General features: G+C 40.7%; 2 protein-coding genes across 2 annotated transcripts in view; one reads left to right on the forward strand and one right to left on the reverse strand.

Moving 5' to 3' along the window:
• Positions 1-27,686, forward strand: part of NUMB (NUMB endocytic adaptor protein) — a 105,611-nt gene that overhangs the window by 16,623 nt on the left and 61,302 nt on the right.
• Positions 3,104-3,843, reverse strand: LOC118828424 (ferritin light chain-like). The gene has a single exon (XM_036735008.1). The coding sequence runs from the start codon at positions 3,703-3,705 to the stop codon at positions 3,169-3,171; it is 537 nt and encodes a 178-aa protein (XP_036590903.1). The 5' UTR covers positions 3,706-3,843; the 3' UTR covers positions 3,104-3,168.

Genomic DNA, 27,686 nt, shown 5'->3' on the forward strand with positions numbered 1-27,686 from the left:
AAAATGTGTTTAAGATGCTAAGTCAAGAGCTATGATATTCAGAAGGTTCCTGTAGCAAAGGGAGTGTAAAGCTCAGTCCTGAACATATTCATACAAAACAGTCTGGGAGGGAGATTACAACGTTGTTTTTCAATTGGTTGTGGTTGTAGGGGAGATGGGGAATAAGCATTTATTAAGCACCTGCTGAGTGCCAGGTACTGTTCTAACTCCTTTACAAATATTATCTCATTTGATCCTCAAAATAACCCTGAGAGGTACTTGGTTTTCTTAATCCCCAATTTACAGTTAAAGAAACTGAGGCTGACAGAGGTAAAGTGACTTGGCCAGGGTTCCATAGCTAGTAAGTGTCTGAGGTAGGATTTGAACTTAAGTCTTCCTGACTCAAGGCCCAGTGCTCTATAAACTGTGCCTCCAGCTGCCTCATCTAGTTATAGCTTGACCAGTAGACCCACCATTTCAGCTCACTATTTGAAAAAATTCTCCCAAATTTTTCAAGTATGTCTTCTCACCTTTGTATAAGGTCTTTTATTGGGACTTCATAGATGATGATGTAGCTTTTGTTTGTTAAAAATATGCCGAGGATCAATAATTTATGCAGGGCACCTAGAACACAGTCATGGCTTGCTTCCCTGCACTTCACTAGAACTTTACGTGCTTATTATTTACAGGAACACTGTCTCCTGATTTTTTTTCCCTAGCCTAGAGGACAAATGATTAATTCCCTGCTCCTCACCCCACTCCCCCAAAATATAGGATATTACCTAGGTAAGCTAACCAGTAAACTGCTAGTAGAGAAGCACATTAATGGTGGTCTCCCCTGAGCCAAAATCATATGGTTCTAAGACCTTGGGTGGAAAGATTCTATTTAAGTTCAAGGAGATTTCATAGACTGTTGGGGATAGCAAAGAGATCAGTGTAGACTGCTTAGAGAGGATTGATATTTAACTGAGGAGTGGGATCTAATGCAGATCGTGGTATAGAACAATGAGAGTGACAGGGGTCACTAGCTGATAGACCAAGCCATTGACAGGTATAGCATGTGGGCTTCAACAGCCTGAAGGTTTTAAAAACTCTTTCTACCAAACCCTTTGATGGGCAGTGACAGTATCCAATTTTATATAGATCCTGGTAGGGCCACCTAGTTCAGGGTAAAGCTGTTTTGAGGAGGAAAAGCTAATTAGGAAAGAGCAATAAGATCATATCTTGGATTCTTGAGAACATTGGTGTCATTCATGGTAGCCTCTGGATTGTGAGTCATGGTGATTATCAGGCCTTCCCTACCGGTTTTGGCAAGAATGTAAGTGGAATAAGAATGATAGAGAAAATGAGAGCTACAGAAGAATTGAAAGGGGAATTAACAGATTGGTTCAAGAGGTACAAAAGTTTACCCAAGCAACAAACTGGACCAAATTGAAGCCAATGACTCCATAAAACAGGTAGTTTCTTTGAATATTCCATTAACAGCTGACCCAGAGTTAACCAGAAGAATAGCAAAAGTTGAGAGTGATGCACTTAGCACCCAGTCTTTTTAGGAGCTTCTGCTTTCTTTTTAAAACAGATGTCTGTGGAGGGGGAGCCAAGATGGGAGAGCAGCAGGAATAAGTATAATGAGCTCCCCCATTAAAACTCTTCCAAGCAGATCTAGAAAGCATACCAAACCAAATCTTGATGGGGGAGAAACAAGAGAGAATATCACAGTGAGTCATTTTTCCAACCCAGATTCCCCAGATAGAGAAATACAGAGCAGTCTATGGATACTGGGGATGGGATCTGCCAAGAAGAGACTATGTAGAGCCCTCTAGTTCAAAGAGAACCTGTACACCAGGGCAAAAGGAGGTTCTAGACTTGACTTCACACAGAATGTATGAATAGGGGCCAGCTGGCATCTGGTTCATCTAGGGTGGACTGAGGAGGGAACTTGTGGCCAGAGATAGCATTCTGTAGTAAGCAGTGGTCAAGGGTCCTGAGCTGTGTACAGAGAGGAGCAAGTTCAGAAATAAGTAGCAGCAGTGTGGTTTAAACCCCAGAAGAAGATTGGGGTCTCAGTTCTCTTCTACTCCTATCTGTAGCCTATAGAGGAATAACCAGTGTAAGAATCCCAGCCCAAAGACAAGTTTACAGTTTTCTCTCTCTGAGGCAGCAGTATCTCAGCTTGTTGATAGTGGCTGAATTCAGAACAAATAGAAGAAAATATAATGTATCTCATAACCAAAACAAGTGGCCTTCAAAATAGATCTAGGAGAAAAATTTTAAAAATTATTCAACTGCTTGAAAACCATGACTAGAAAAAGAGCCTAGACATTATTTCAATAATTCTTAACACAATATTGTCCAGATCTCTTACAACCAGAGAGAAAAGTAGAAAAAGAATCCATTGGTCACCTCCTAAAAGAAACCTCAAAATTAAAACTCCTAGGAACATTGCAGTCAAACTTCAGAACCTGCAGGTCAAAGAAAAAAATACTACAAGCAACCAGAATGAAAAAATCCAAGTACCAATGACTCATAATCAAGATAGGACAAGGTTAACTGCCTCTACTCTAAAGGAGTAGAGAACTTGAAATATGATATTCCAGAAGGCAAAAGATACAGGTTTCTAGTGAAGAATAATATAACCCAGCAAAAGTGAGGATAATACTGCAAGGGGAAAAAAATGAACCTTTCATGAAATAGTGGCCTTCCATGCATTCCTTATGAAAAGACCAGAGCTGCATAGAAAATTGAAAGTTCAAATATAGGAGTGAAAAGAAATCAGGGTGCACATATAGAAGTCTATACATACTAGGAGGAATGGTGGGGTGTAGCTGACAACTTCAGTCTCACTCTCATCCCAACTAGCCACACACACACACACACACACACACACACACACACACACACACACACACACAGTCTCTCTCTCTCTCTCTCTCTCTCTCTCTCTCTCTCTCTCTCTCTCTCTCCCTCTCCCTCCCCCTCCCTCCTTCCCCCCCTCTCTCTCACGTTTCTGTAAGAGGCAAAAGTGAGAATGGGGAAATGGAAAGGAGGGTAGATTAAGGGAGTGATTAGTTCTGAGCAAAATAAACTCTAAGGACATGTTCTTTTTTTTTTTTTTTTTTGGGTGAGCAGCTAGCTTTATTGTGGGCGTTCTTGGTTCGGCCTTGGGGCTGCCTGCCCAGGCCGCTCCTTCTAGTCATGCTTCAGGCTCAGCCTCTCGAACAGGTACTCCCCCAGCCCGGATTGGGGGTCCACCTGAACATGGCGCAGGGTAGTCAGGTGGTTGCCCAAGCACTTCAGAAGCTTCACTTCCTCACCCAGGTAGTGGCTCTCCAGGAAGTCACAGAGCTGTGGATCCCCTTGGCTCGAGCCCAGGGCGTGCAGCTTCAGGAGGGCCTGGTTCAGATCCTTCTCCAGGTTCAGGGCAGCCTGCATGGCATCCCAGCTGCGGCCCCATTCATCTTGGGCAGGTTTCTGCACAGCCTGGAGGAGGACATGGCCCCCACGCTGGTTCTGGAGCCTCATAAGGAGCTCGGCACCCTCGTGTTTCTCCTTCGCCAGCTCACGGAAAAAACGCGACACCCTAGGCAGGGCGACATCGTCCTGATCGAAATAGAAACCCAGGGACAGGTAGGAGTAGGAGGCCTGCAGGTACAGGTTGGCCAGGCGGTTGATGGCGGCCTCGGCCTCAGAGGAGAAGTTTTGGCGGATCTGGGAGCTAGAGCTCATGGCACCGTCGGCGAAGGGAGGAGGCGGCTGGTCCCGGAAGCGGGAGGCGGCTGGTCCCAGGGGCTGACAGACTGCAGAAAGGTGAAGTTGGAAACCGAGGGGAGCTGGGGGACCCCAGATCTGTTCCGTCCAAACACTGTTGAAGGAAGAATCAGAACCGGGAGATGTGGTGCGCAGGAGCTGCCCCGGACCCGGGACATGTTCTTTTTGAAGTGGCAAAGAATGGTAATCTGGGGCTGTACCCATCAATTGGGGAATGGATGAACAAGTTATGTTATAAATAATGATGGAATACTGTTGTACAGCAGTGATTTTATAGAAACCTGGGAGGATGTGTATGATCTGATGCAGAGTGAAATGAATGGAACCAGGAGAACAATTTATACAATGATAATGATATTTTTAAATTCACTTTTGCTTTATTTTCAACTTTGAATTCTGTCCCTCCCGTCTCCTCTCCCTTCATTGAGACCATGAGAAAAACAAAGCCTATCACAAGCATGTATGAAATGACAATAGTATTTAAAAACAAGCAGCTTTAAAGATTTAAGAACTCCAGTCAGTGCAGTGACCATGGACGAATGGATGAATCATGCTACTCAACTTCTGATAGAGAGGTAAAAGTCTCAGAGTGCTCCAACAGGATGTATTTTTTTTTTTGGACCTGCCCGGTGTGGAAATCTCTTTTATCTGTCTTTACATATTAGCAACCAGGATCATGTTTTCCTTTTGTTCTTAATGGGAAAGATAAGTGGGAGGGAAGGAAAGTGGATTTTTGCTGATTGAAAAAAAAACAACCTTGTATCTGCACAGTGGTAGGGGAACGTTCTCATTCAATATGTTGAGAACATTGTCAGCTATGGCAGACACTATAGACCGTGAGAAGCAAAGGATGGTATGACTTTTCTTTGTCCTGAGATGCATTTAACAAAGAGTTTCAACAGGTTCAGATTTCACTGCAGTTGCATGTGCAGAAGTAGGGAGATGAATGTGTGTGTGTGTGAGAGAGAGAGGGTGTTTTGCCAGCTCATGTGTTCGTTTGTGTAGCTGTGTGTATGGTGGAGTGGAGCGGGGGGAGAGAAAGAAAGCAGTCTCCTGATCCTGGGTTCTTAGAATAAACATGTAATTAGGGGAAAAATAATACATATATTTTAAATGGTTGGTAATTTTTTGTTTGTTTAGTTCATAATGAAAGAATGCTAAATTTCATTTAAAGGTTAGTGAAAATAAAAATGTAATTGTTTTCCCATCCAAGTTCATAGACCTCTCCTTGGATCTCAAGTTAAGTGTTCTGTCAGAGAGGTAGAGCCAAGAAACAGTGCCATTGACTTAATTCCAGCAATAGAGTAGGAATTGAGAATGAGTATCAAAGTGCAAAGGGAATAAGCCATAGATACAGGCCCCAAGGAACCTGTCATTGTCACCAGTCTAATTGAAGCGGGTCTCGCACATGCCATTTGGGTGTGAAGCCGGCAACATCTCTTTGTAGACAAATTTTCAGGATGAGACCAGTCGTAGTTCTGGGAGTAGGCAGCAACAACACTGTCATAGCAGGTGGGGATTAAGTTTGATGGATAATTGAGTGACACTTTCCATTTTGATAGGTAGTATAGCTCCTACCAGGCATCTAGGTGGCTCAGTGGATAGAATACTGGGCCTCAAGTCCAGAAGACCTGAGTTCAAATCCAGCCCTAGACATTCATTAGCTGTGTGACTCTGGGCAAGTCTGTTAACCTCTGTTTGCTTTAATCCACTGGAGAAGAAAATGGCAAACTATTCCAGTATCTTTGCCAAGAAAACCCCATACAGGGTCATGAAGAATCAGATGTGACTGAACAACAGCAACATAGCCCCTTACTATTTCTCAATCCTAGACCACCTTCTTGTCTGAGAGGGTTGCTATTTCTGTGTTATGAAGAAAGTGGAGAGCTCTTCTAAGTTGAATGCTGTTGGCTGCATGGCTGCAGGGGAAGTTTCCTTCTCTTGTGTGGCTGTTGTGGGAAGATATGTTGCTTTTGTCTTGGTCTGCTTGCATGTGCATTTTCCTATAGATATGACTATAAGTGATGGTTAGATTTGAAGGCTTGTGGCCGCATTGTGGATTAAGTTACTTCTTGTGGACTAGTCTTAGAATCTAGCCATTATTAATAAAGTGACTTGTTTCAGGCAGTAAAGTTGTAAATGAACTGATGTTACTCCACATAGCTTTTGGAATCAGAGTGCCTGGATTCCAACCTAGTTCTGCTACTGTCTGCTACCTGTCTGACCCCGGGTAAGTAATCTAACCTCTCTAGACCTTATTTTTTTCATCTGTAAATTGAGGGAGTTCTACTAGGCAATCTCTAAGGTCCCCTTCAGCTTTAAATCCTTTGATTTCCTAGTCTTTATAGCCTGTACCTAGTCACTTCTGGCACAGTATTCTTTTAGGGCCAGCTTTGACCAACTACTGTGAAGATTTTTGCTATTGAACTCCAAAGGTTTGAGGAAGGCTTTAGTTGAGAGAGTGTGAATCTATCTAACCAAGATACTGCTTTCAAAGCATACGTAGAAAACCATTGTTTTCAAATCTGTCACCAGTACTCATTGAAAAATGAGTCAGAATTTAACAGTACGATATTTTACCTTCACACAATGTGCTTTCCAACCAAACTAGACTGATCTTCATACCTCATTCTTATTTCCATCATCTTCTGTTTCCAAGACTTTATTCAGGCTGTCGCCTTTTTTTTTTTTCCAGCCAAAGGGAAACAAAGCTTATTAAAGATTCACCGTATTGGGATGTCTAAAAGAAATCTCACCTTTTGTGATGCTTGTTTTCACAAGTGGGCCAGATTCCTTCTGAGATAGTTGGAATCTGAGCACCTTCATGGAGGCAAGATGGAACTTATATACACAAAAATTGTGGGAGGGATCTAGAGTGGTTCTGGGGTGTTAGGAGGAGGGATTTAGGGAGGGTCTTGAGGAGGAGTCTAAGGAGGAGCTTGGTGGGACTGGGGTGAGGTGAGACTCCAGGAATCAAGAGAATGGGATTAAGGGTGGGAAGGGTAACAGATTTGAGCATAGACACTTTGATAGAATCAAGGGTGGAAACTAGCCAGACAGTGGAAGGCTAGGCTAGGCTAGGCTAAGAGTAACCTAGCCTAGAGATTTGGGCCTAGCAATAATGAAAAAGGCTTATGGCCTCAGGCAAACACCTCATCTAGTGGAAAGATTCAAGGGGAGTTCAGGGGGGCTCCCACAGTCTAAACCTCATCATTCCCTGCCTCAAATAGATGGGACCCAGATTCCTTTGGGGTAAAGGGCAAAGGTCTCAGCTTCTGAAATTTCTTCCTGCTGGCAAGGGGCGTGGCTGTCGCCTTTTTTCTGTCCCCTTTTTCCTCTGTCTGATGAAGTTCCTCCCTTCCTTCAAAGTTTTACTAAGATGCTACTTCCTCTATGAAACCTTCCATGATGTAAGGTCCCCACCAGCTTAAAAGGAGGTTTTCAGGTTTCTCCTAGATCTTTCCTGTCCCTGTCCTTTGATTGAATCTCACCCTGACATCCTGTTGCATGCATGACTTTCACCCTATTTACGTTGTAAACTTCTTGAAACCTAGGCCTGTGTCATAGGTGGCCCCGTTTCTCTGGTTCCTTGCATTGATTGCACAGAGTGCCTTCTACAAAGTGGGCACGTGATGATTGCTAACGTGTTTGTTGAATAAATAGACAGATGAATTAATGGTTTAAGGTTTACAAAAGGACGGAGAAATGGGAAAGTGTGGGTTCCTTCATGCTCACACCCTAAATTAGGGGATATATTGCTTAAGGGCAAAACTACTATTCCACACATTCCCCCCCCTCCCCCCAAGGGTTAGAAAATAATCAGGAACAGCATTTTTAGAAGACTTAAGTTTTCTGGTTTTTTGTTTTTTTTGATCAAGACCTGCAATTTCATTGGTATAGTTGAACTCTGCCATGCAAATTTGGAACTGTTCTACAATTTACGGTTTTAGAGAGTTGGCTGGGGGGTGGTGAGAGGTCTTCAGTGGTATCACACTCTAATAGAAACAGAGCCACTAAACCAGACATAACAATCTCTGTGGGCTTCTTATGGACTTATAAAACCACATGTTAACATTACCTGTATTTTTATTTATTCTGTTTATATTTTCCAGTTACATTTTAATCTGGTTCTGGCTGCACTTGGTAGTGTTTCAGGACATATTATTTGACACCCCTGGGTTGAGTGAGTTGCATAGGGTCATGCATTCCATTATGTGTCAGGTCCAAGTCTTCTTGGCTCCTAAGACCAACTTTCTTTTACTCCACTGTTCTCTCACTTATAATTAAAGGTTAAAAAAACAAAATATTCTTTGGTTTCCAGGGTAGCTAGTAAATCAGGTTTCTTAAAGGGGAATGAATCATAAGGAAAATAAAGGGGATAGGGGAAGAAGAGGTTAAAATAAATTTCAAAATAATTTGTATTCATACTTGTCAGTTCTGAAGTCAATTTCTTAAAAATATTTTCAGTTAAGTTGATATTCTTCATGAGAGTCAAATTTGAATTTTTTTATGAGATTTCCTTGAGATTGTTATGAAAGTCGTTTGTAACAGTATCCTCTTCAGCTTAGTCACTTGCTTCTGACAAATGTATTATTTGACAAAATCTGTAGAATACTTGGCAGCCAGTTTAAATTTTTTAAAAATGTTTTTATTGATATTTTGTTTCTTATGTCACTGTAGTATCCTATAATATCCCTCTCTTCCCTCTCCCAAAAAGCCGTCCCCAAAGACAAATAGTATTTTTTTAGAGAGGAAAAAAAGCACAATTGATCGAATTGATACATTAAAAAAATTTAAAAACATGTGAAATGTGTAACACCTGTGGATTCTCACTTCCAAGGATTATTTTTTAATCCTTGAAGGAAATCATCTTTGTTTTTTTTAATTAATTTATTTTTAGTTTACAACATTCAGTTCCACAAGCTTTTGAGTTCCGCATTTTCTCCCCCTCCCTCCCCTTCCCCCACCCCAAGACAGCATGCGGTCTGATATAGGCTCTACATATACATTTACTTTAAACATATTTTCACATTAGTCATGTTGCAAAGAAGAATTATAACCACTGGAAAGAGCCACAAGAAAGAAAGAACAAAAAAAGAGCAAATAGTATGTTTCAGCCTGCATTCAGACTCTGTCATTCTTCCTCTGGATGTGGGCAGCTTTTTCCATCATGAGCCTGTTGGAGCTTCTTAGATCCTTGTGTTGCTGAGAAAGAGCGAAGTCTATCAAAGTTGGTCACTGCGCCGTGTGACTGTCACTGTGTACGGTGTTCTCCTGGCTCTGCTCCCCTCACTCAGCATCCCCAGTTGATCTCCGTAATTTTGTTACATCTACTTTTGCTTCCTTCCATTTCCATTGCTGTAGTTCCTGTGTATCTTGTTTCCTTGGTCTTCACTGCTTCACTTCACTTCACTGTACATCTGTTCACACAGTGTCCCTCCATAATTTTCTGTATTGATTACGCAACATTTCTTGTAGCACAGTAACATCCCATTACGTTCATATACCCCAAGTTGTTTGGCCTTTTCCCAGTTAGTGGGTATCTACTATGTTTCCAACACTTATGTTGCTGTTCAGTCACTTAGTTGTGTCCACCTCTTCTTGATCCCATATGGAGTTTTCTTGGCAAAGATACCTGAGTAGTTTGGCATTTCCTTCTCCAACAGATTAAGTCACAAGTCATGGTCACATAGGTAGAGAGTGTCTTAGGCTGGATTTGAACTCGGGTCATCTTGACTTCAGGCCCAGTGCTCTATCCACCTAGCTGTCCCCAAGGCAAACATAAGTTAAGTGATTTGCCCAGGGTCACATAGTTGGTGAGTGTCAACTTAGGACTTCCTGACTCCAGGCCCAGCACTCTACTTAGCCATCTAGCTGCCACTAACCCTTAGCCATCACAAAACATGCTGCTATATAAATATTTTGAGTATATTGAGACTTTTTTCTTATCATTGGCTTCCTTGGGGTATAAGCCTAAATGGAGTCTGAACCACCAAAAATGTAAACATTTTAGTCACTTTATTTGCATAATTCCAAATTGCTTTCCAAAATAGTTGTACCATTTCAGTTCCACCAATGATCTATTAGTGTACCTATCTGTTTTGTCAACAGGGCAAAACTGGTCCCTAACCTGTGGGTGGCCAGAGCTGAACAGAGTGGGCTAGAGGTAGGAGAGTCAGGAATCAAATAGAAGTTTAATTTCAAATTAAGGGAGATGGCTTGCAAGTAAGGACTCATGTGTTGGGGCCCTGCCCCGCTTTAGTGTGGCCAGATCTCAATACTTATACCAATGGCTGCGCAGTAAGCTGCAGCCCTGGCAATGAGGGATACAAGTTTGATTCATAGCAGGGCTACATGACCAGAACATGGATACAGTGGGTGCTTGTCTGAGCTCAGAGAATACCTTAAGTCATGAAAACCTGAGTTCAAATTTGACCTTAGACACTCACTAGCTGTGTGTAATTATATGAAAAAAATTTGGGATTTTGCTGGGCTGAGATCACCCATAGGGGGAGTGCAAAGGATTGTTGTTATGCCAAGCTCAGGGCACAGCTTGCTTGCTGGACCTTAGCTCCGGGAAACAAGGTGTCTCCTATTATCTTGAGATTCTACAACTCTTCCAACATTAACTCTTGCCAATTTTTTTGTCATTTTTGCCCATTTGTTGGGGGTGAAACCTCAGGGTTGTTTTTAATTTGCGTTTTTCTTGTTATTGGTGACATGGAACATTTTTTTATGTGGTTATGAATACTTTGCAGTTCTTTTGAGAACTATTGTTTCATATTCTTTGACCAGTGGCTTTATCTGATAACAAAGCAGCTTCTGAAAATAGCTTTTTTACCCAGCCAAGGGATGTGAAACATTTTTTTTTTCCACAGTTGATGAGCAAATATACATTTTTTAGATTTGTCATACATTTCCTTAGAAACTCAAGGCTTCAAGCCTCAAATAATTGTCATCATTAATATTACAAGAGATAGTAAAGCACATTTTAAAAAAAGACACTTGGAATCTTTTATATTGGAGTAGTAATGATAAGCATCCATAACATAGTAAATAGAACCAAGTCATCAAAGATACTTTGTATTTACACAATGATGTTCAGTATCCTTGCCCTACAGATAGAGTTTCTAGAATCCCTGCCACATTCATTTTCATTCATGGGTCAGATTTCCACAGCCCCCAACCACACTTAGAAATGTCTCCTGGCTACCTCTGACTTCAAAACAAAACTAATCCTGATAACTCGAGGCTAAAAATAATAGCAGCTAGATAGTGCAGTGAATAGAGCATGGGGCTTGGAATCAGGAAGACCTGAATTCAAATCTGTCCTCAGACACTTACTAGATCCTGGACAAGTCATTTGACTCTTTTTACCTCAGTTTCTTCATTTGTAAAATGAGCTGGAGAAAGAAATGGCCAACCATTCCAGTATCTTTGCCAAGAAAACTCCAAATAGTGTCACAAAGAGTCAGACATGACTGAAATGACAGAACCAAAAAAACAACCAAAAGTCCAGTATATCGACAGTCAGATATTTTGCGTCTACCAAGAAATACAACTCTTAACACAGATATTAGAAGTCCTTCTAACTATATTTTCCCAAAGCATTTGGATGATTTTTTTTTAAGGTTCTAGCTGTATGCAATTTTGTTCATATTATAAACTAAACCTAACGCTAGCTATGTGACCCTTGGCAAGTTAGTTTTTTCATCTGTAAAATGAGGGGATTGTTCTCAGCAGCCTCTAAGATCTCTTCTAGCTCTAAACTCATGACGCTCTTAACTGTATTCTTCAGGTAGTAGATACAGAACTGGCCTCAGAACCAGGAGGTTCTGTTTTTTAATCCCTTCTGTGGCACACACAGGCTTTGTAACCCCAGGCAAGTCACTTACATCTCAGTGTCCCAGGCAGTTTTCTAAGACTAAGCTGCAGACAAGATACGGGTCTGCACTGGAAGAGAGGGAGTTTTCTGATTAGGAAGCTCTCTACATTGATTAAATCATAGGTCTAGGCCAAGCAGAAAGTATTGTCTAGAGAGCTATGAAGAGATTGAACCTATCAAGGAAGTCAAAGGATTCCGGTTAGCATTGAAGAGAAACATTCTGAATGCAATATTTAGTAATATATATTAGTTACAACAAACAAGAATCTTCGTGTTTTCTTTGGAGCTCTAGAAAACATAGATTAAATCGAGTCTTCTTAAATAGGTGATTTTAAAATTTAATTCACTTGTAAGACTTTCATAATATATTTCCAACCTTATGAAAATACTCAATGATAATCAATTGGTCTGGGCTTTGTTATCTCTCAAGTAAGTTTGGCCACGGAGAGAAATTGACTTTGAAAATAAATCTGTACTCTCTCATAAATCTCTACACCTTATTTCACCTATGATTTCATCTGTGCCAGAGAGTCTTGAATCCAGGTAGAATTTCCAGTAAAAGAGCATTGGAAAAGGACCCAAGCACTCTCAGGAGCTGAGTTCATCAGAAGTCTCTGTTGCCAGCTTGCCTGTGGTTACCTGTGTGACCTTAGGTAAGTTACCTAACCTCCCTGGGCTTTGCTTTCTTCATCTATAAAATGTCAGAGTTGGATTAGGTGGCTTCTAAGGCTCCTTCCAGCTCTAGAGAGCCTGTATCTATCAGGCCACACCATCTCTTCTTTTCACGGGTGGTGATCCAATTTATTGCCAATCACTAGGTATGTGAACTAGGGCCACATAGTAGGATCATAGATTTGGTGCTGGAAAGGACCAAGGAGATCATTCAGTCCCAACCCAGTCATTTTACAGATGAGGAAATTGAGGCCCAGGAGGTAAAATGACTTGTCCACAGTCACACAGGTAATAAGTAGCAAAGCTAGGCTTGAAGTCCAGATCAGGTCCTATGATTCCTGCTCAAATGTGCTCATTTTGTTATAACACATCACCCCTCCCTATATACATTTTTACTAAAGTTAGTTTCCTTAGCTAAACTTAAAGTGTAACAAGAATCCTTGAGAATGGTATTATAGTATTCCTCTAGGAAACCCTTTTAGCAAGCTGTGAATATCCTCATAAACTTGCATTCATATAGCTCCTTAATATTTATAGAGCTCTTTCCTCTCAATTGTTAGTATCTCCATGTTATTGTTAAAGAAACTGAGGTCTAGGTGCTGACTTCTCTGTGTCATATAGCTAGTAAATGTGGGTCTGGGAACCCAAACTAAGATCTTCTTACTCTTAAGACCTGCTTAAGATTGAGTATTAGTATTGCTTCATTCATAATAAAGTAGAAATTAATATATATTATTTTTCCAATAAAAATATTTTTGTAGAATAACAGGTGAGTTATTTCCTTGCTTCCTGGTAATTTGTGCTTGAAGTATGATCCAGTGGAGAGAGTTGGATATGGAGTGTCAGGAGCTGCCTTGGAATCTCACCTCCGGCATTTACTGTGTTGCTTTGGACAAATCACTCAACATTTCTGGGCCTCAGTTTTCTTGCTTGTAAAATGAAGGTTTGACACTCCCTTTTTGATTAATCATGGGCAGTGAAATTCAGCAAACATTTATTAAGGTGACTAGGTGACTTCCAAGGTCCCTTACTTTCTTATAGAGCAAGATAGATTTTTATGCCCCATTGCCTGTATGTCTTACTTCCCAGTTGCATGCAAAAACTTTTTTTTTGAACATCTGCTTTTAAAACTTTGAGTCCCAAATTCTCTCCCCTCTTCCCTTCCCACCCACCCTCCCTAAGAAGACAACCAATTCAACATAGGCCACATGTGTATCATTATGCAAAACCCTTCCACAATACTCATGTTGTGAAAGACTAAATATATTTTGCACCTTCCTGTCCTATCCCCCTTTATTGAATTTTCTTCCTTGACCCCATCCCTTTTCAAAAGTGTTTGTTATAGATTACCTCCTCCCCCTATCTGCCCTCCCTTCTATTGTCCCCCCTTTTTTATCTACTTCCTCCTTCTTTCCTGTGGGGTAAGATAACGAATTGAGTGTGTATGTTATTCCCTCCTCAGGTCAAATCTGATGAGAGCAAGATTCACTCATTCCCCTTCACCTGTCCCCTCTTCCCTCCCAACAGAGCTGCTTTTCCTTGCCACTTTCATGTGAGATAATTTACCCCATTCTGTCTCTCCCTTTCTCCCTCTCTCAATATGTTCCTCTCTTATCCCTTAATTTGATTTGGTTTGATTTTTTTTTTTTTTTTTTTAGATATCATCCCTTCATGATGGGATATGCCCTCTGTGTGTGTGTGTATGTGTGTGTGTGTGTGTGTGTGTGTGTGTGTGTGTGTTCCCTTCAGCTACCCTAATACTGAGGTCTCATGAATTATACACATCATCTTTCCATGTAGGAATGTAAACATAATAGTTCAACTTTAGTACGTCCCTTATGATTTCTCTTTCTTGATTACCTTTTCATGCTTCTCTTGATTCTTGTGTTTGAAAGTCAAATTTTCTATTCCGCTCTGGTCTTTTCACTGAGAAAGCTTGAAAGTCCTCTATTTTATTGAAAGTCGATGTTTTGCCTTGGAGCATGATGCTCAGTTTTGCTGGGTAGGTGATTCTTGTTTTTAATCCTAGCTCCATTGAACTCCAGAATATCATTCCAAGCCCTTTGATTCCTTAATGTAGAAGCTGCTAGATCTTGTGTTATCCTGGTTGTGTTTCCACAATACTCACATTGTTTCTTTCTGGCTGCTTGCAATATTTTCTCCTTGATCTGGGAGCTCTGGAATTTGATGACAATATTCCTAGGAATTTTCTTTTGGGGATCTTTTTCAGGAGGCCATCTGTGGATTGTTTCAATTTCTATTTTACCCTCTGGCTCTAGAATATCAGGGCAATTCTTGATAATTTCTTGAAAGATGATATCTAGGCTCTTTTTTTGATCATGGCTTTCAGGTAGTCCAGTAATTTTTAAATTATCTCTCCTGGATCTATTTTCCAGGTCAGTGGTTTTCCCAATGAGATATTTCACCTTGTCTTCCACTTTTTCATTCCTTTGGTTCTGTTTTATTATAATATCTTGATTTCTCATCAAGTCACTGGCTTCCACTTGCTCCAGTCTAATTTTTAAGGTAGTATTTTCTTCAGTAGTCTTTTGGACCTCCTTTTCCATTTGGCTAATTCTGCCTTTCAAGGCATTCTTCTCCTCATTGGCTTTTTGGAGCTCTTTTGCCATTTGAATTAGTCTATTTTTTAAAGTGTTGTTTTCTTCAGTATTTGTTTGGGTCTCCTTTAGCAAGTCATTGACTTGTTTTTCTAACATCCTTCTCATTTCTCTTCCCAGTTTTTCCTCTAACTTGCTTTTCCAAATCCTTTTTGAGCTCTTCCATGGCCTGAGACCAGTTCTTGTTTTTCTTGGAGGCTTTTGATGTAGGCTCTTTGACTTTGTTGACTACTTCTGTCTGTATGTTTTCGTCTTCTTTGTCACCAAAGAAAGAATCCAAAGTCTGAGTCTGAATCTGAGTCCGTTTTTGCTGCCTGGCCACGTTCCCAGCCAACTACTTGACCCTTGAGTTTTTTGTCAGGGTATGACTGCTTGTAGAGTATAGAGTACTTTGTCCCAAGCTGCGCTGGTGTTTTCAGAGCTATTTCTACATCGCAAGCTCTGCTGCACCAGCGCTTCTCCTCCCCCAAGAACCACCAGCCCGGACTGGACTCAGATCTTAATCAGGGTCTGCACTTCTGCTCTGATCAGTCACTTAATTCCTCCCACCAGGTGGGCCTGGGGCCAGAAACAACTGCAGCTGTAGTCCTCAGAGCTGCACCACCTCCAGGGCAGTGGCCAAACTGCGAACTCCTTTCACTTCTCACAGCTTTTCCCAATATCCTTCTCTGTTTTCTTTGGTGTTTGTGGGTTGAGAAGTCTGGTAATTGCCACAGCTCACTGATTCAGGTCGCTAGGGCCTGTTCTGCCTGGCTCCCGGTGTGGTTGGTCCAGGCACAGCCCATGTTTGGCTCTGCTCCCCTCCGCTCCCAGCTCTGTGGGATAGACCTTACCCAGCGACCATCCAGACTGTCCTGGGCTGGAGCCCTGTTCCCTCTGCTATTCCGTGGGTTCTGCAGCTCTAGAATTTGTTCAGAGCCATTTTTTATAGGTCTTTGTAGGGACCTGGGGGGTAGCTCACGCAAGTCCCTGCTTTCCAGCTGCTATATTGGCTCTGCCCCAACATATAAGACTTTTAAAAAATCTTATTAAGACACAAGAAAATAAAGTTGGATTGTTTTCATAGAATGAACCAAAAATTCAGTGTTCACATTAGCTACTTTAGCTCTTTTTTTTCCTGCCTATCTCACTTCCTATTTGTTTTTTCTTTCAGTGGCGTAAAAGTATCTCCAAACCAATTTAACCCATGAGACAGAAAAAGTATAAGGATTTAATTATATTTCGAAATCTGTATGTACTAGTAATCTCTTAATTGCCTTCTCTGGTGGTCTTTTCTCAGTCCTAATCCTACTCATCCTATCTGCTATATTTGACGTTGATGATACTCATTTCTTCATAGACACTGCGTGCTCTCTGGGTTTTCATGACACTGGTTCTTCTAGCAGTCTGACCACCCTTTCTCTGTCTCCTTTTTAGTCTCTTCATCCACAATATAGATAACTAGTGGTTCCTCCATGAGTCTGTCCTGGGACATTTTCTCTTCTCCTCTACTCTCTCTTGTGGTAAACTCATTAGGGCTTCAAGATTTAACTATCCTCTCCATGCAGCTGGTTCTCAGTCTAGTATTTCTTCAGGCTTTAGTTTTGCATCCCCAGGTGCCTATTAGACACTCCCAACTGTTTGTCCCAAAGACTTCTAAAGGTAACATATCTAAAACTTGAACTCCTCCTAAATCCTACCCTCTTCCAAGTCTTCCTGTTTCAGTTGAAAGCACCATCATCATCATCCTTTCAGTGCCTCAGGTTCATAATCTCAACATTAGCTTGGCCTCCTTATTCTCCCTCACCCCACACATCCATTCAGTTGCTCAATCTTACTGGTTTTGCATTTACAGTATCTTTCAATTCCACTTTTTCTCCCGATTCAAATAGCTGCCATCTCTCTCCTAGATTCTTGTAACAGCCTCCTAATTGATTGGCCTGCCTGAAGGGCAGCATCATTCCCCTTTGTCCTATGTACTGCTGCCAAGTCATTTTCCTTAAGCACAGATCTGACTATAATGACTTCCCTACTCTACCAACTCCAGTGGTTTCCTTTTGCCTCTCAGATAAAACAGTTAGACTTGACTTCTCCTTCTGCAGTGTGCAATCCGGCTAAATTGGTTGTCTCTCTGTTCTTTATTCTCCATGCCTTTTCATTTGCTATCTCACATGCCTGGAATAGATTCCTTTATTGCCGCCTCACAGAATCTCTTCATTCAAGAATCATCATCAGCATGAAGCCTTTCCTGATTCTCCCAAATGAAATTGTCCTCCTTGTCAGACTACCACATATTTAACTGCGTGTGTGGTGGAGATGGTGGAGGATAAAACCCTGGGACTGGAGTCAGGAAGACCTGAGTTCAAATCCTTTATCCAACATTTACTAGCCACATGATCCTCAACCTCTCTGCCTGTCCTCACTTTCCTCAACTGTAAAATGAGATAATAGCACCTACAATCCTGAGTTGTTGGGAGAACCAAATGAAATAATGTTTCTTAAGAACTTATTTCTGTGCCTGGCACATAGTAGGCACTTGATAAATGCTTGTTTCCTTCTTATATATTTATGCTGCATATGTTTTTATATGTACTTGTCTCCCCCATTGGAATGAAAGATCATTTCGAATAGGGATTTTTTTCATTCTGTATATTTGAATCTCTGGCGCCTAGCACAGTGCCTGGCTAGGCACTTACTTAATAAATTCCTGTTAAGTGATTAATACAACTAATAAATTAATACAACTAATAATAGTGTCTATCTTCATTAAGAACTGTCAAGGTGGTGGGGGAGGGGTGGGGGTGTCATACTATGCAGAGTGTTTCTTCTCTTGTTGATACAGCATAGTTTTAATTAAGGACTTTAAGTGGAAAGAGGATACCGAATAGTGAACTAGAAGTTCTGAGTTTATGCCACAAAGTTTGTACCGTTATCTTGTACAAGTCATGTAACCATAGTGTGCCACAGTGTTATTGAGAAAAGAGGGGAAAAAAATTGATGCAGTGACCTTTAAGGGACTTTCCAACTCTAAAGTTCTGATTCTTAGCCTGTTCTCACCGTGCCTTTCTTTGCCCTGAAGAACCATGCCATCAGCATCTGTCCTTGCTCTTGTTCCTGTTAGCCTAGATAAATAGTTCTTCTGTAAAGAAAACTTGGAGCTGGGCGTCTGAGTGGATTGTCCAATTTCTGATCTTTCCTGGAGATTGATGTGCTTCTTTTGATTTTGACACTAAAAAAAGTATAGCCGGAGGACTCCTGTTAGTTTACCATTGTTAGTGGTAAGAGAGGAGCTGGTTCCTGCAGTGGTCTTTGATCTTCAACCCAGGAAGCATCTTGTTCTGGACATCTAGCAAAATGCATTGTGGTGAAGTTCTAGTTCAATATAATGCAACTTGAACTCTTCTATTAAAGTGTATTATAATGGGATTTTGAACTTAATGGTCAGCAATTTCCTAAAGCCATTTTAATCCCTTTTTTTTTTCATTAAATCAGCGAGGAAGTTATGAATAAAGAATTAAAACTGAAGAACAGGGACATCAGACTTCTAGACAAAGCAGTAATTTACATGGTGAATTAGAGGCTTGCTTCCTGTCTTCCGTAGGGTTTCCATTGCCACAGTCCCTGAATTCTAGCCATTAGATTTTTCTTTACCTATTACCTCAGTTTCATTTATTCTTGACCTGTGTATGATGTAAACAATTTGCTGTTGTGTTGTTGAAATGTTTTTAGTTTATATGTGTATGTTAGGCATATGTATTTCATGTCAGTTTAATCTATCCTCAAATGTAAGTTCCAGGAGCAGAGGAGGAGAATCTGGCCCAATCTAGGGCTGGTCTTTCTTCGTACCCTAGTAACTGTCATTGTTCCCAGCCCAGTGCTACAGCCCAGAAAGTAATTTCTCTGATGGCCTTGTCCTAAGGCTACCACATTTAGAAACTGTTGGATTGGTAAGAGCAATTGAAGAGCTGTGAATAATGGAAAATTATTAACAAGTTGAGTATATTTCAAAAGTGAATAAACAGGTGATGATTGGTTAGATTAGTGTGTTTGTTTCATCTTCTGAGCTTGTCTTCTTTATCTTTGTTTTTTTTTCTCCTATTCTTTGTATGTTTAGTTTCCTCCATCCAATTCTCCCTTTATTTTCCTCCTTTCTGTACTCCACCCATTCCTGCCTCTTGCCTTTCTTTCTCACTCTGTCCTTGTGTGTATTTTTTCATCTACCAGGTTGTTCACCTTACGTAACTTTTCTCCCTCATTTTTATGAAACTAGCAATGCTGTTAAGGCTATTAATTTTTGCTTTGTAGATAAACTCTTGTTATTTAATATATTAGGTACTAGTGAGGAGGTTAAGTTAGTTCTATTTCAATTCATCAAGCATTTAGTCAATACCTACTATGTGTCAGATGTATGTTAGGTGCTGGAGATACAGGGACCAAAACGAAGCAGTTCCTGTCTTCAAAGCGGTTGCATTCTACTGTAGCAAAACAGTATATGTCCAGCTAAGTAAATTTACAGTATATCCAGAGTAAATACAAAGTAATTCCAGATAAGAGAGAAATACTAATAACTAAGGGAGATCAGGAAAGGCATTATGTAGGAGGTGGCAAATAAACTGAGCTTTGAAGGGAACTAGGAATTTCAAGAGATCTAGGGGAGCAGGAGCATTCCTAGTGTGGAGCTCAAAACCTATGTCACAGAGCAGAAACAGCAAATAGGCCAGTTTGCCTAGAGTGTAGAGGGGTAATGAGAGAGTTACACTAAATCAGTCTGTAAAGATAAGTTTGAGCCAGATTGTGAAGAACTTTAAATACCAAACAAGGAAGTATATATTCTGTCCTAGAGTCCATAAGGATGACTAAAGCCTTATGAACCAGAAAGTGATATGTTCAGGCCTGTGCCTTAGGACTATCGGCCTAACTCCTGAGTGGAGGATAGATTGGCGAGACAAGATTGGAGGAAAGGGCTAAATTAGAAGACTTTTCGAATAGTGGAGGCAAGAGGCAGTGAAGACTTAGCTAGATGGTGTCATTGGGAGTCCTGAGTTTAGACAGCATGATTCCACAGTGGACCCAGTTAGCAAGGTTATTCAACAGCGTATAAGTAGGAATGGAGAATGTGGGTGGTGGGGGTAATCCAGGATGTTATGGAAAGAGATGGAATGAGTAGTCATAGGACAAGGGGGCAAGGGATTTGAAGTTATAAAGTTGAATTTGTTAGCTAGCTGTAGCATCAAGATTTCAAAGGGAGGAAAGTGAGGCAACAGCAGGAGTGATGTACTGGCAAAACAAGGAGGAGTAGAGTGACTGGGAATTGTGATGAGGACAAAAAATAGGGTTAGGAGTTGTGAGGCCTGAGGCAGATTGAAGAATAAGAAGTTATAATAAGACCGAGGAAATTCTTGACTGTGGAGGTCTAAACTTGTGAGGTGAAGATGAGATCAAGAGTATGACCCTCCCTGTCTGTGACTCATGTGAAGGTATTTGAGGAAATATCAGTACCTTGAAGTGCCCCAGTATAAAGGCTAGTTGGTGTAGAAGGAGATGCTCCTGCATAATAGCAATAGGGAAGGGTCAGGATGTGACAGTGAGGAGCAGTGAATACATATATTCCTCCTCCAGGCCCAGTGTGAGCCATGAGAGATGGTACATTCAAGACCAAAGAGAGTGGCCAGGGATGCAGTGTCTTCTGGGCGAAGCAAGGTTTCTGATTGCAAGAAAATGAAATGAATGTTAGAGGAAGAAGTATAGTAGGAAGGAGCAACTTGTTAACCATAGAAAGGGTTTCCAGAGCGCATGGTGGAAAAAGAAGACAAAGTAGATATGCAGTGGCCAATCTCTGGGTAAGGATACAGGTTTCTAGAAACGTGAATGTCAAGTCACCTGCCAAAAAGGTGAAAAAAGATTGATTTCAAAAATTTCAGAAAAAGGTTTCTGCTTTAAGGTAAGCCTATTGGTGTGGACCTCACTCAGTTATTTGTTGTTCAGTCATTCAGTCATATCTGACTCCTTGTGACCCTGTGGACTACACCACGCCAATACTGCCCTGCAAGATACTGGAGTGGTTTGCCATTCCTTTCTCCAATGGATTAAGGCAAACAAGGGTTAAATGACTTGCCCAGGGTCATACAGCTAGTAAACATCTGAGGTTAGATTTGAATTTAGGTCTTAGGACTCCAGGCCCAGCACTCTATCTGCTGAGCTGCCTCATCTCAGTCGTGGGAGATAACAAATAGTTGACCTGTTTCTACATCGTTTACATGAGTCACCAGATGCTTTGACTGCTGATGTTTATAGCTAATAACCAGCTAAGAAAGCTGTAAATAAATTAATTCTGTTTTTAAAGACATGAGATTTTGGTTTAAAAACATTAAACAATCCTACCTAATAAAAATTTCTCTGCTTTCTGAAGGTGAAAAAATGATAACCAGGTGATTTATTCAGTTAAAAAGTAGCAGAACTTAAGACTGACTTTGAGAGTCATTTTCTTTCATCACAGGACAGGAACACTTATGTATTAGGCCTTAGCCTGACCCCTAACACTTATTAGCTATGTACCTAGAGGCAAATCATTTACCTCTCTGAGCTTTAGTTTTCTCATTTGTAAAAAGGGTATGATAATACTTCTCCGTACTTCAAAGGGTCTTAGAAGGCATCAAGGCCTGCCTCTCTTTTTACAAATGAGGAAACTGAGGTCCAAATGACATACTCATAGTCACACAGAAAATAAGTAGCAGTCAGGATTTGAAATCATATCTTCTGATGCCAAATCTAGCATTCTTTCCAGTACACCATGGATTGCTGTGAGGAAAAATAGTTGTAAAGTATAAATGGCTATATAACTGTCAGTTATTAAAAATAAATACATTTTGGCCTGCAATTTGCAACTATGCCCAAAAAGTCATTAAATTAGACATGATATTTGACCCAGCAATATTACTAGGCCTATACCCTAAAGAGATCAAAGAAATTGGAAAAGGACTACAAAAATATTTATAGTCAAGTCAATTCAAATACAAAAACATTCCCTGCTCTCAAGGAGCTCACAGTCTAATGGGGGTGAAACCTGAAAACAGCTATGTACAAACAAGATTGAGACAGAATCAAGTTAAGATAATCTCAGAGAAGCACCAAAGGGAAGCTGGAAAGGCTTCTTGTAGAAGGCAGGCTTTTACCTGGGACTTCAGGGAATACAGAGAAACCAGGAGGTGGAGATGAGGGGCTGGGAGTTCAGGCATTTCAGGGGTTCAGCGGTTATCCTTTGAAAATGCCCTGGGTTATTCTTCTATACAACATGACTAATGTGAAAATGTGTTTAATAAGAATGTGTATGTAATGCCTATATCAGATTGCACACTGTCTTGGGGAGGGGAGGGAGGAGGAGAAAATTTAAAACCTATGGAAATAAATGTTGAAAACTAAAAATAAATCAATTAATTTTTTAAAAAAGAAAAAAAGTGGGAAAGAGACTGATTCTTCTTTACACTACTTTTAATTTCATTAAAAGGTAGGTAATAGCATAAATATTTTTAAATTTAAAAAAAAGAAAGAAAATGCTCTGTGTTGGGTGATGGAACGTCACGTGCAAGGAACAGCAAGGAAACCAATGTCATTGGATCACAGAGTACCTGAAGGGGAAGAAGGTGAGAGTGGGAGGGTTGGAGTTATGAAGGGTTTTAAAAGTCAAACAGAGAATTTTATATTTGATCCTGGAGGGTAATAGGAAGCCACCAGAGTTTATTAGATTTGGGGGGAGGGGGAGTGGTGCTTAGTGGTAGTGATGGTGACATGGGCAGACTTGAACTTCAGGAAGATCAATTTGGCCATTTAACAGAGGATGTACTGGTGTGGGGAAAGACGTTAGGCAGGGAAACCAACCAAAAGGCTAATTTCTATAGTCCAGGTGTGAGGTGATGAGGACCTGCAGCAGGGTGCTGGCAGTGTCAAAGGAGAGAAGGAGATGTATACAAGAGATGTCACAAAGGTAGAATCCACAGGTCCTGATAATAGGCTGGCTTTGGGAGAGATGGGTGAGAAAGAGGGAGGAGTCAGAGATATCACCTATGTTGCATCCTGGGAGACTAGGAGGATGGTAGTTCCCTGAATGGTAACAAGAAAGTTGAGGAGAAGGGGAGAGAAAGTTAATGAGTTCAGTTCTAGACATGTTTAAGATGTTTAATAGGCAGAGATGGGATTGGTGGTCAGTGAAGAGTTTAGGGCTAGATAAATAGATCCAAGAATCGTCAACTCTAAGTACTAATAGTAGCATTTATGTGGTGCTTTTTAAGATTTTCAGAGCACTTTACAAATATTTTCCTCAAAACTCAGGGAGGTAGGTGCTATTATTATTATTCCTATTATTCCTTCATCTTTATAGATGAAGAAACTGAGGCAGATAGAGAGGTTAAGTTACTTGTCCAGGGTCACACAGATAGTAAGTATCTGAGATAGCATTTGAACCTCAAGTCTTCCTGTCTCCAAATCTAGCACTCTGGCCACTGTGACACCCAGCTGCCTCAAGATTCATTATCAAGATGACAATTGAATGGAGCTGATGAGTGAGATAGAGGATTTTAATTAGATCTCTATTTTTATTCCAATCAGTATTAACCAATTTAGTGTGATTCCATAGGGGTAGATTATTCTTAGTGTTATACTTATCTAGTAGTAATATACATTTAGTCAAGTCTAGTCAACTAATATTAGTATAAGAATTACATATATTAATACATTTTACATATATTTAGGGATAATTGGATAAGATAGATTCTTATAATAAGCCCCAAAACTTTAAACTCCAAGCTATTAGTTCAGTGTTTACTAACCTAATATAAAGTTCACTTCCCTAATCATGAAATGCTGGCTAGGGGACCTCTACCCTTTTGGTCTGTAGGACCATGGGTGGGGCGCTGATAGGACTCCAGATCTCCATCTTCTTTTGCTTAATCGCTGTGATGAAACCCATCTGTGGGTGGGATGTCTTGATATGATATGGAAAGTCCCCCAACTTATTTCTGTGCCTCTGGACCACTCTCTCTTGCACAACAAGAGAAGAGGCCCATCTTGTAATCACTTGGTCAACAGAGATGACTCCCGCCTTGCCCGTCCTGTGACCACCCATGCTGATGCATCATTTCTGGTCCTCCTGGAGGGTCAAGAGCAAGATCTATCAGCCAGTGCATCTCTGTATTTACTTTGCCTCCTCTGTGTGTCTGGGTATCAAACCCTGGCCCTGGGGAAAGGGTACGTCTCAGATCATGAGGAAGATCTGAGGCCCTGTTCATCAAAGATAGCCAGTTCCCTTTAATAAATGGTTATTGGCTCGGACCTCTGCCTCAGTTTCTTTTATTGTAAATTGGACAATTTTGGACCTCACATGGGATTACCAGGTGAAATAGGATAGAGGTAGAAAAGAAGAGGGCACATTACAGAACCTTTGGGGATACCCACAGTTAATAAATACAACCTGGATAAAGATAGAACAAAGGAAACTGAAAAGCAGTCAGATTAGAAAAGAACTTGGAAGGAACACTTTCTTGAAAATCTAGTGAGAAAAGAGTATGATGAAGAGGGTGATCTACAATGTTAGAGGCTGAAAAGGTCAGATAGGATGGAGTTTAAGAAAATGACATTAGATCTAGCAATTAAGAGTTCTTTGTTACCTTTGGAAAGAGTGTGTTTCAGTTGAGTGGGGAGGTGAGAAGCCAGAGTGCAGAGTTAAAAGAAAGGGAGAGGAAAGGAACTGGAGACACCTATTGTTGATGGCCTTCTCCAGGAATTTAGCCCTGAAAGGGAAGAGAACAGATATATGGGGGGAATGGAAAAATCAAGCGAGGGTCTGTTTGAGGGTGGTAGAAATATGGGTGTGTCTTTAGGCTGCAGAAAAGCAGCCAGTCGACTGGGAGATATTGAAGATTAGTGAGAGCAGCCAAGACTACAAAGATTTGAAATTCAAGCAAAGTTCTCTGAAACTCAGGGAATTGACTAAGATCAGAAAATAAGGAGGAGCTGGATCTAAATGCTGAGTCTCACAGTCTCTAGAGTGCAAAGGACAGGGGAAGGCTGAAGAGGGGTGGAGAGAAGGGAAACAGAAATCAGAACAGAAAAGCTATTTGAGCTCGTGAGGAGAAGCTGCACAGATTAACTGAAGGAATTCTTTGTTCTGACCATGACCTGCAATCCGTCCAGTCCTTAGTACTTTGCCAGGCCATCACTCCTATTCAGGCTGCACTTTGTTCCTGTCACAGTTTCAGTCCCTTGGTGAATACTGTCCTCTGCTCATAAATCCCTTGCTCCCTTGTTCTGTTGTTTCTCACTCCTTGCCAAGCCCCAACCCTGGATTACTGCCATCTTCTCTGCTCCTACTCACTCACATGGTGCTGAATGGAACTAGAGGAAGTCATGCAATCACCCCGACTGGATCTACTACACACTTGTTACCTAATTACAACTGGGCCCTTCCGTTGCATCAAGGCATTCCTTTTACTCCTCCCTAATTGTTTCTTTATCTCTGCTGTTCCAATAGCTGTTCCAAACCATCCCTTTTCTTCTCAAGCCTCTCAGATCTTTCCTCCCTACCCCACTCTCTCAACTGAATTCCCCTTTTGTGCTTATTAAGTAAATCAAGGCCATTTGTTGAGAATTTCCTCTTTTTTCCTTATCTCACTGTCCCCTTAACCTTACAAGTCCTTGACATAATTACCCTCCCAACTCCCACCCCTCTTCACTATTTCCTCTTCTGGTCTCTGATGATGGGTTTACCCTTCTCTTCATCCAGGATAAAGTCTTAGCATGCTCCCAAGCTCTCTTGTCTCCAGTAGATTGCCCCCACAATTGACCCTTTCTAGTCTTTAATACTTCCCCACTTACTTAATCCCTCTCTGCTGCCTACCATAGTGTGTCTTAGTCTTCCCAATCCTCAAAAAAACACTCACTAGATCCCACCATCTCTACTAGCTATCATTCTATATCTCTCCTAACTTTCTCAACCAAACTCCTTGAAAAATTGTCCATAAACAGTGTTTCCACTTATCTTTCTTCTCTTTTATACCCTTGGCTTCTGACCGCATCACTCACCTGAAGCTCTTTTTTCCCAAAAATTACCAGTGATTTCTTAATTGCCACTCTTCCTAGATGCCTTCTGTTCTCTGGGTTTGTGGCTTTCCTCTCCTTGTCTCCTTGTCTCCTCAGATACTTATATGAAAAGTGTCAAAACACACAGCCCCCAGCATTCCACAGTGTGGTCAATTAAAATATAATTGGGAAATGTTTACATAATATTACATAGTAGAACTAAGTCAGTATCCCACAGGGATCCTTATATATGTACTAATAGCCCCTGTTGCTGTTTGAGTGTAACATTATTAGTCTATATCAAGCTCACTCTCGTGGGTTCAGTTACTGTCTCTGTATAGATGATTATCAGATCTATCTGTCCAGCTCCATGTCACTAGCCTCCTACTAGACATTTCAAACTGGATGTCCTGTAGACATCTCCAACTCAACACATCCAAAACAGAACACATCATTTTTCTCTCTCTTTTAGCTCAAGTGCCACCCTGTATATGAAGCCTTTCCTGAGCCCTGACCCCCCCTTACCCATCCACACAGATTGTTGTCTACTCCCCAAAACTACCTTGTATTCATTTTGCATATATTTCATATTTGTATATGTTTTTGAAACAACAGGATCTAGAAAAGCAGTGGTAACTAAGAAGTTCTTCCCTTACTTCAGCTGTCATCCTAGAGTATTTGTTTTTATTTTGAGATCCTTCAGTGGAGAGGAAAGCAAAGCTTGTATTGAGGCATGAATTTGGAGTAGTCTTGGCTGTATAGTATAAAGCTTTTCAGGAAAAGGTTCTGCCATCGTGCTGATTTATTTGTTCACTTAGAGATGTACATGTAGTCTGCCCAGGAAATGTGCTCTTTCAGGGCAGGGTCTGTTACAATACCTTTTGTCTTTTTATCTTTGGCTCTTAGCCAATGCCTGTCACAGTAGATTTTAATAAAGGCATATTGATTGATCTCTATTTTATAGATGAGGAAACAGAGATTCAGAGAAGTGAAGAAATGTCAGCTCTGCCGTTTGATCCAAGATCTTTTCCTATCTAGGGCTCTTTCTTTTTTTTTTTTTTCCCTTAGGGCTCTTTCTAATTCTAAACTGCCTCTCTCATTCATCCTGAAAATTTAAGTAGAACATCCTATTTGCCTAAGTATTTTAACGCATTGAAGATTTAGTTGGACTCTTCTATTGTTAGAATATTTTTAACAGATGAGGATCCACTAAGATTCAGTTGATACTACTTTTAGAAGAATTTTGAAGTACATATGTAGACATATGTTTCACAGTTAAAGATCTAGAATTATTTTAAGGAATAATTTTTACTAAAGGAGACAGATGAATATTATAAATCATTGATAATATTAAGCATATTAACTTGAGCCATCAACAGTATAGATAGCAGCAAGATGAACTAGAAAAACAGTGGTAACTAAGGAGTTTTTTCCCTGGCTCCAGCTGTGATTTTTGAGTCTTTGTTTAAATTTTGAGTTCCTTTTGTGTATGAGGGAAAAGCAAAGCTTGTATCCAGGCACGAACTTGGGGTAGTCTAGGCTGTGTAGCATAGAAGCCTTTCAACAAATGGTTCTGCCACCACACTGATTTATTTGTTCACATTTTCAATCCTGAGCTATTTAAGGACCACGGATTGTGCAGTGGTGAATCTCTGAACTCAGATTTTAAAGAGACATTTGCACAAGATGGCAAGAGGAATATATAACCAAAGCTG

The sequence above is a fragment of the Trichosurus vulpecula genome, chromosome 8 (assembly GCF_011100635.1).
Source record: "Trichosurus vulpecula isolate mTriVul1 chromosome 8, mTriVul1.pri, whole genome shotgun sequence".
Taxonomy (NCBI): domain Eukaryota; kingdom Metazoa; phylum Chordata; class Mammalia; order Diprotodontia; family Phalangeridae; genus Trichosurus; species Trichosurus vulpecula.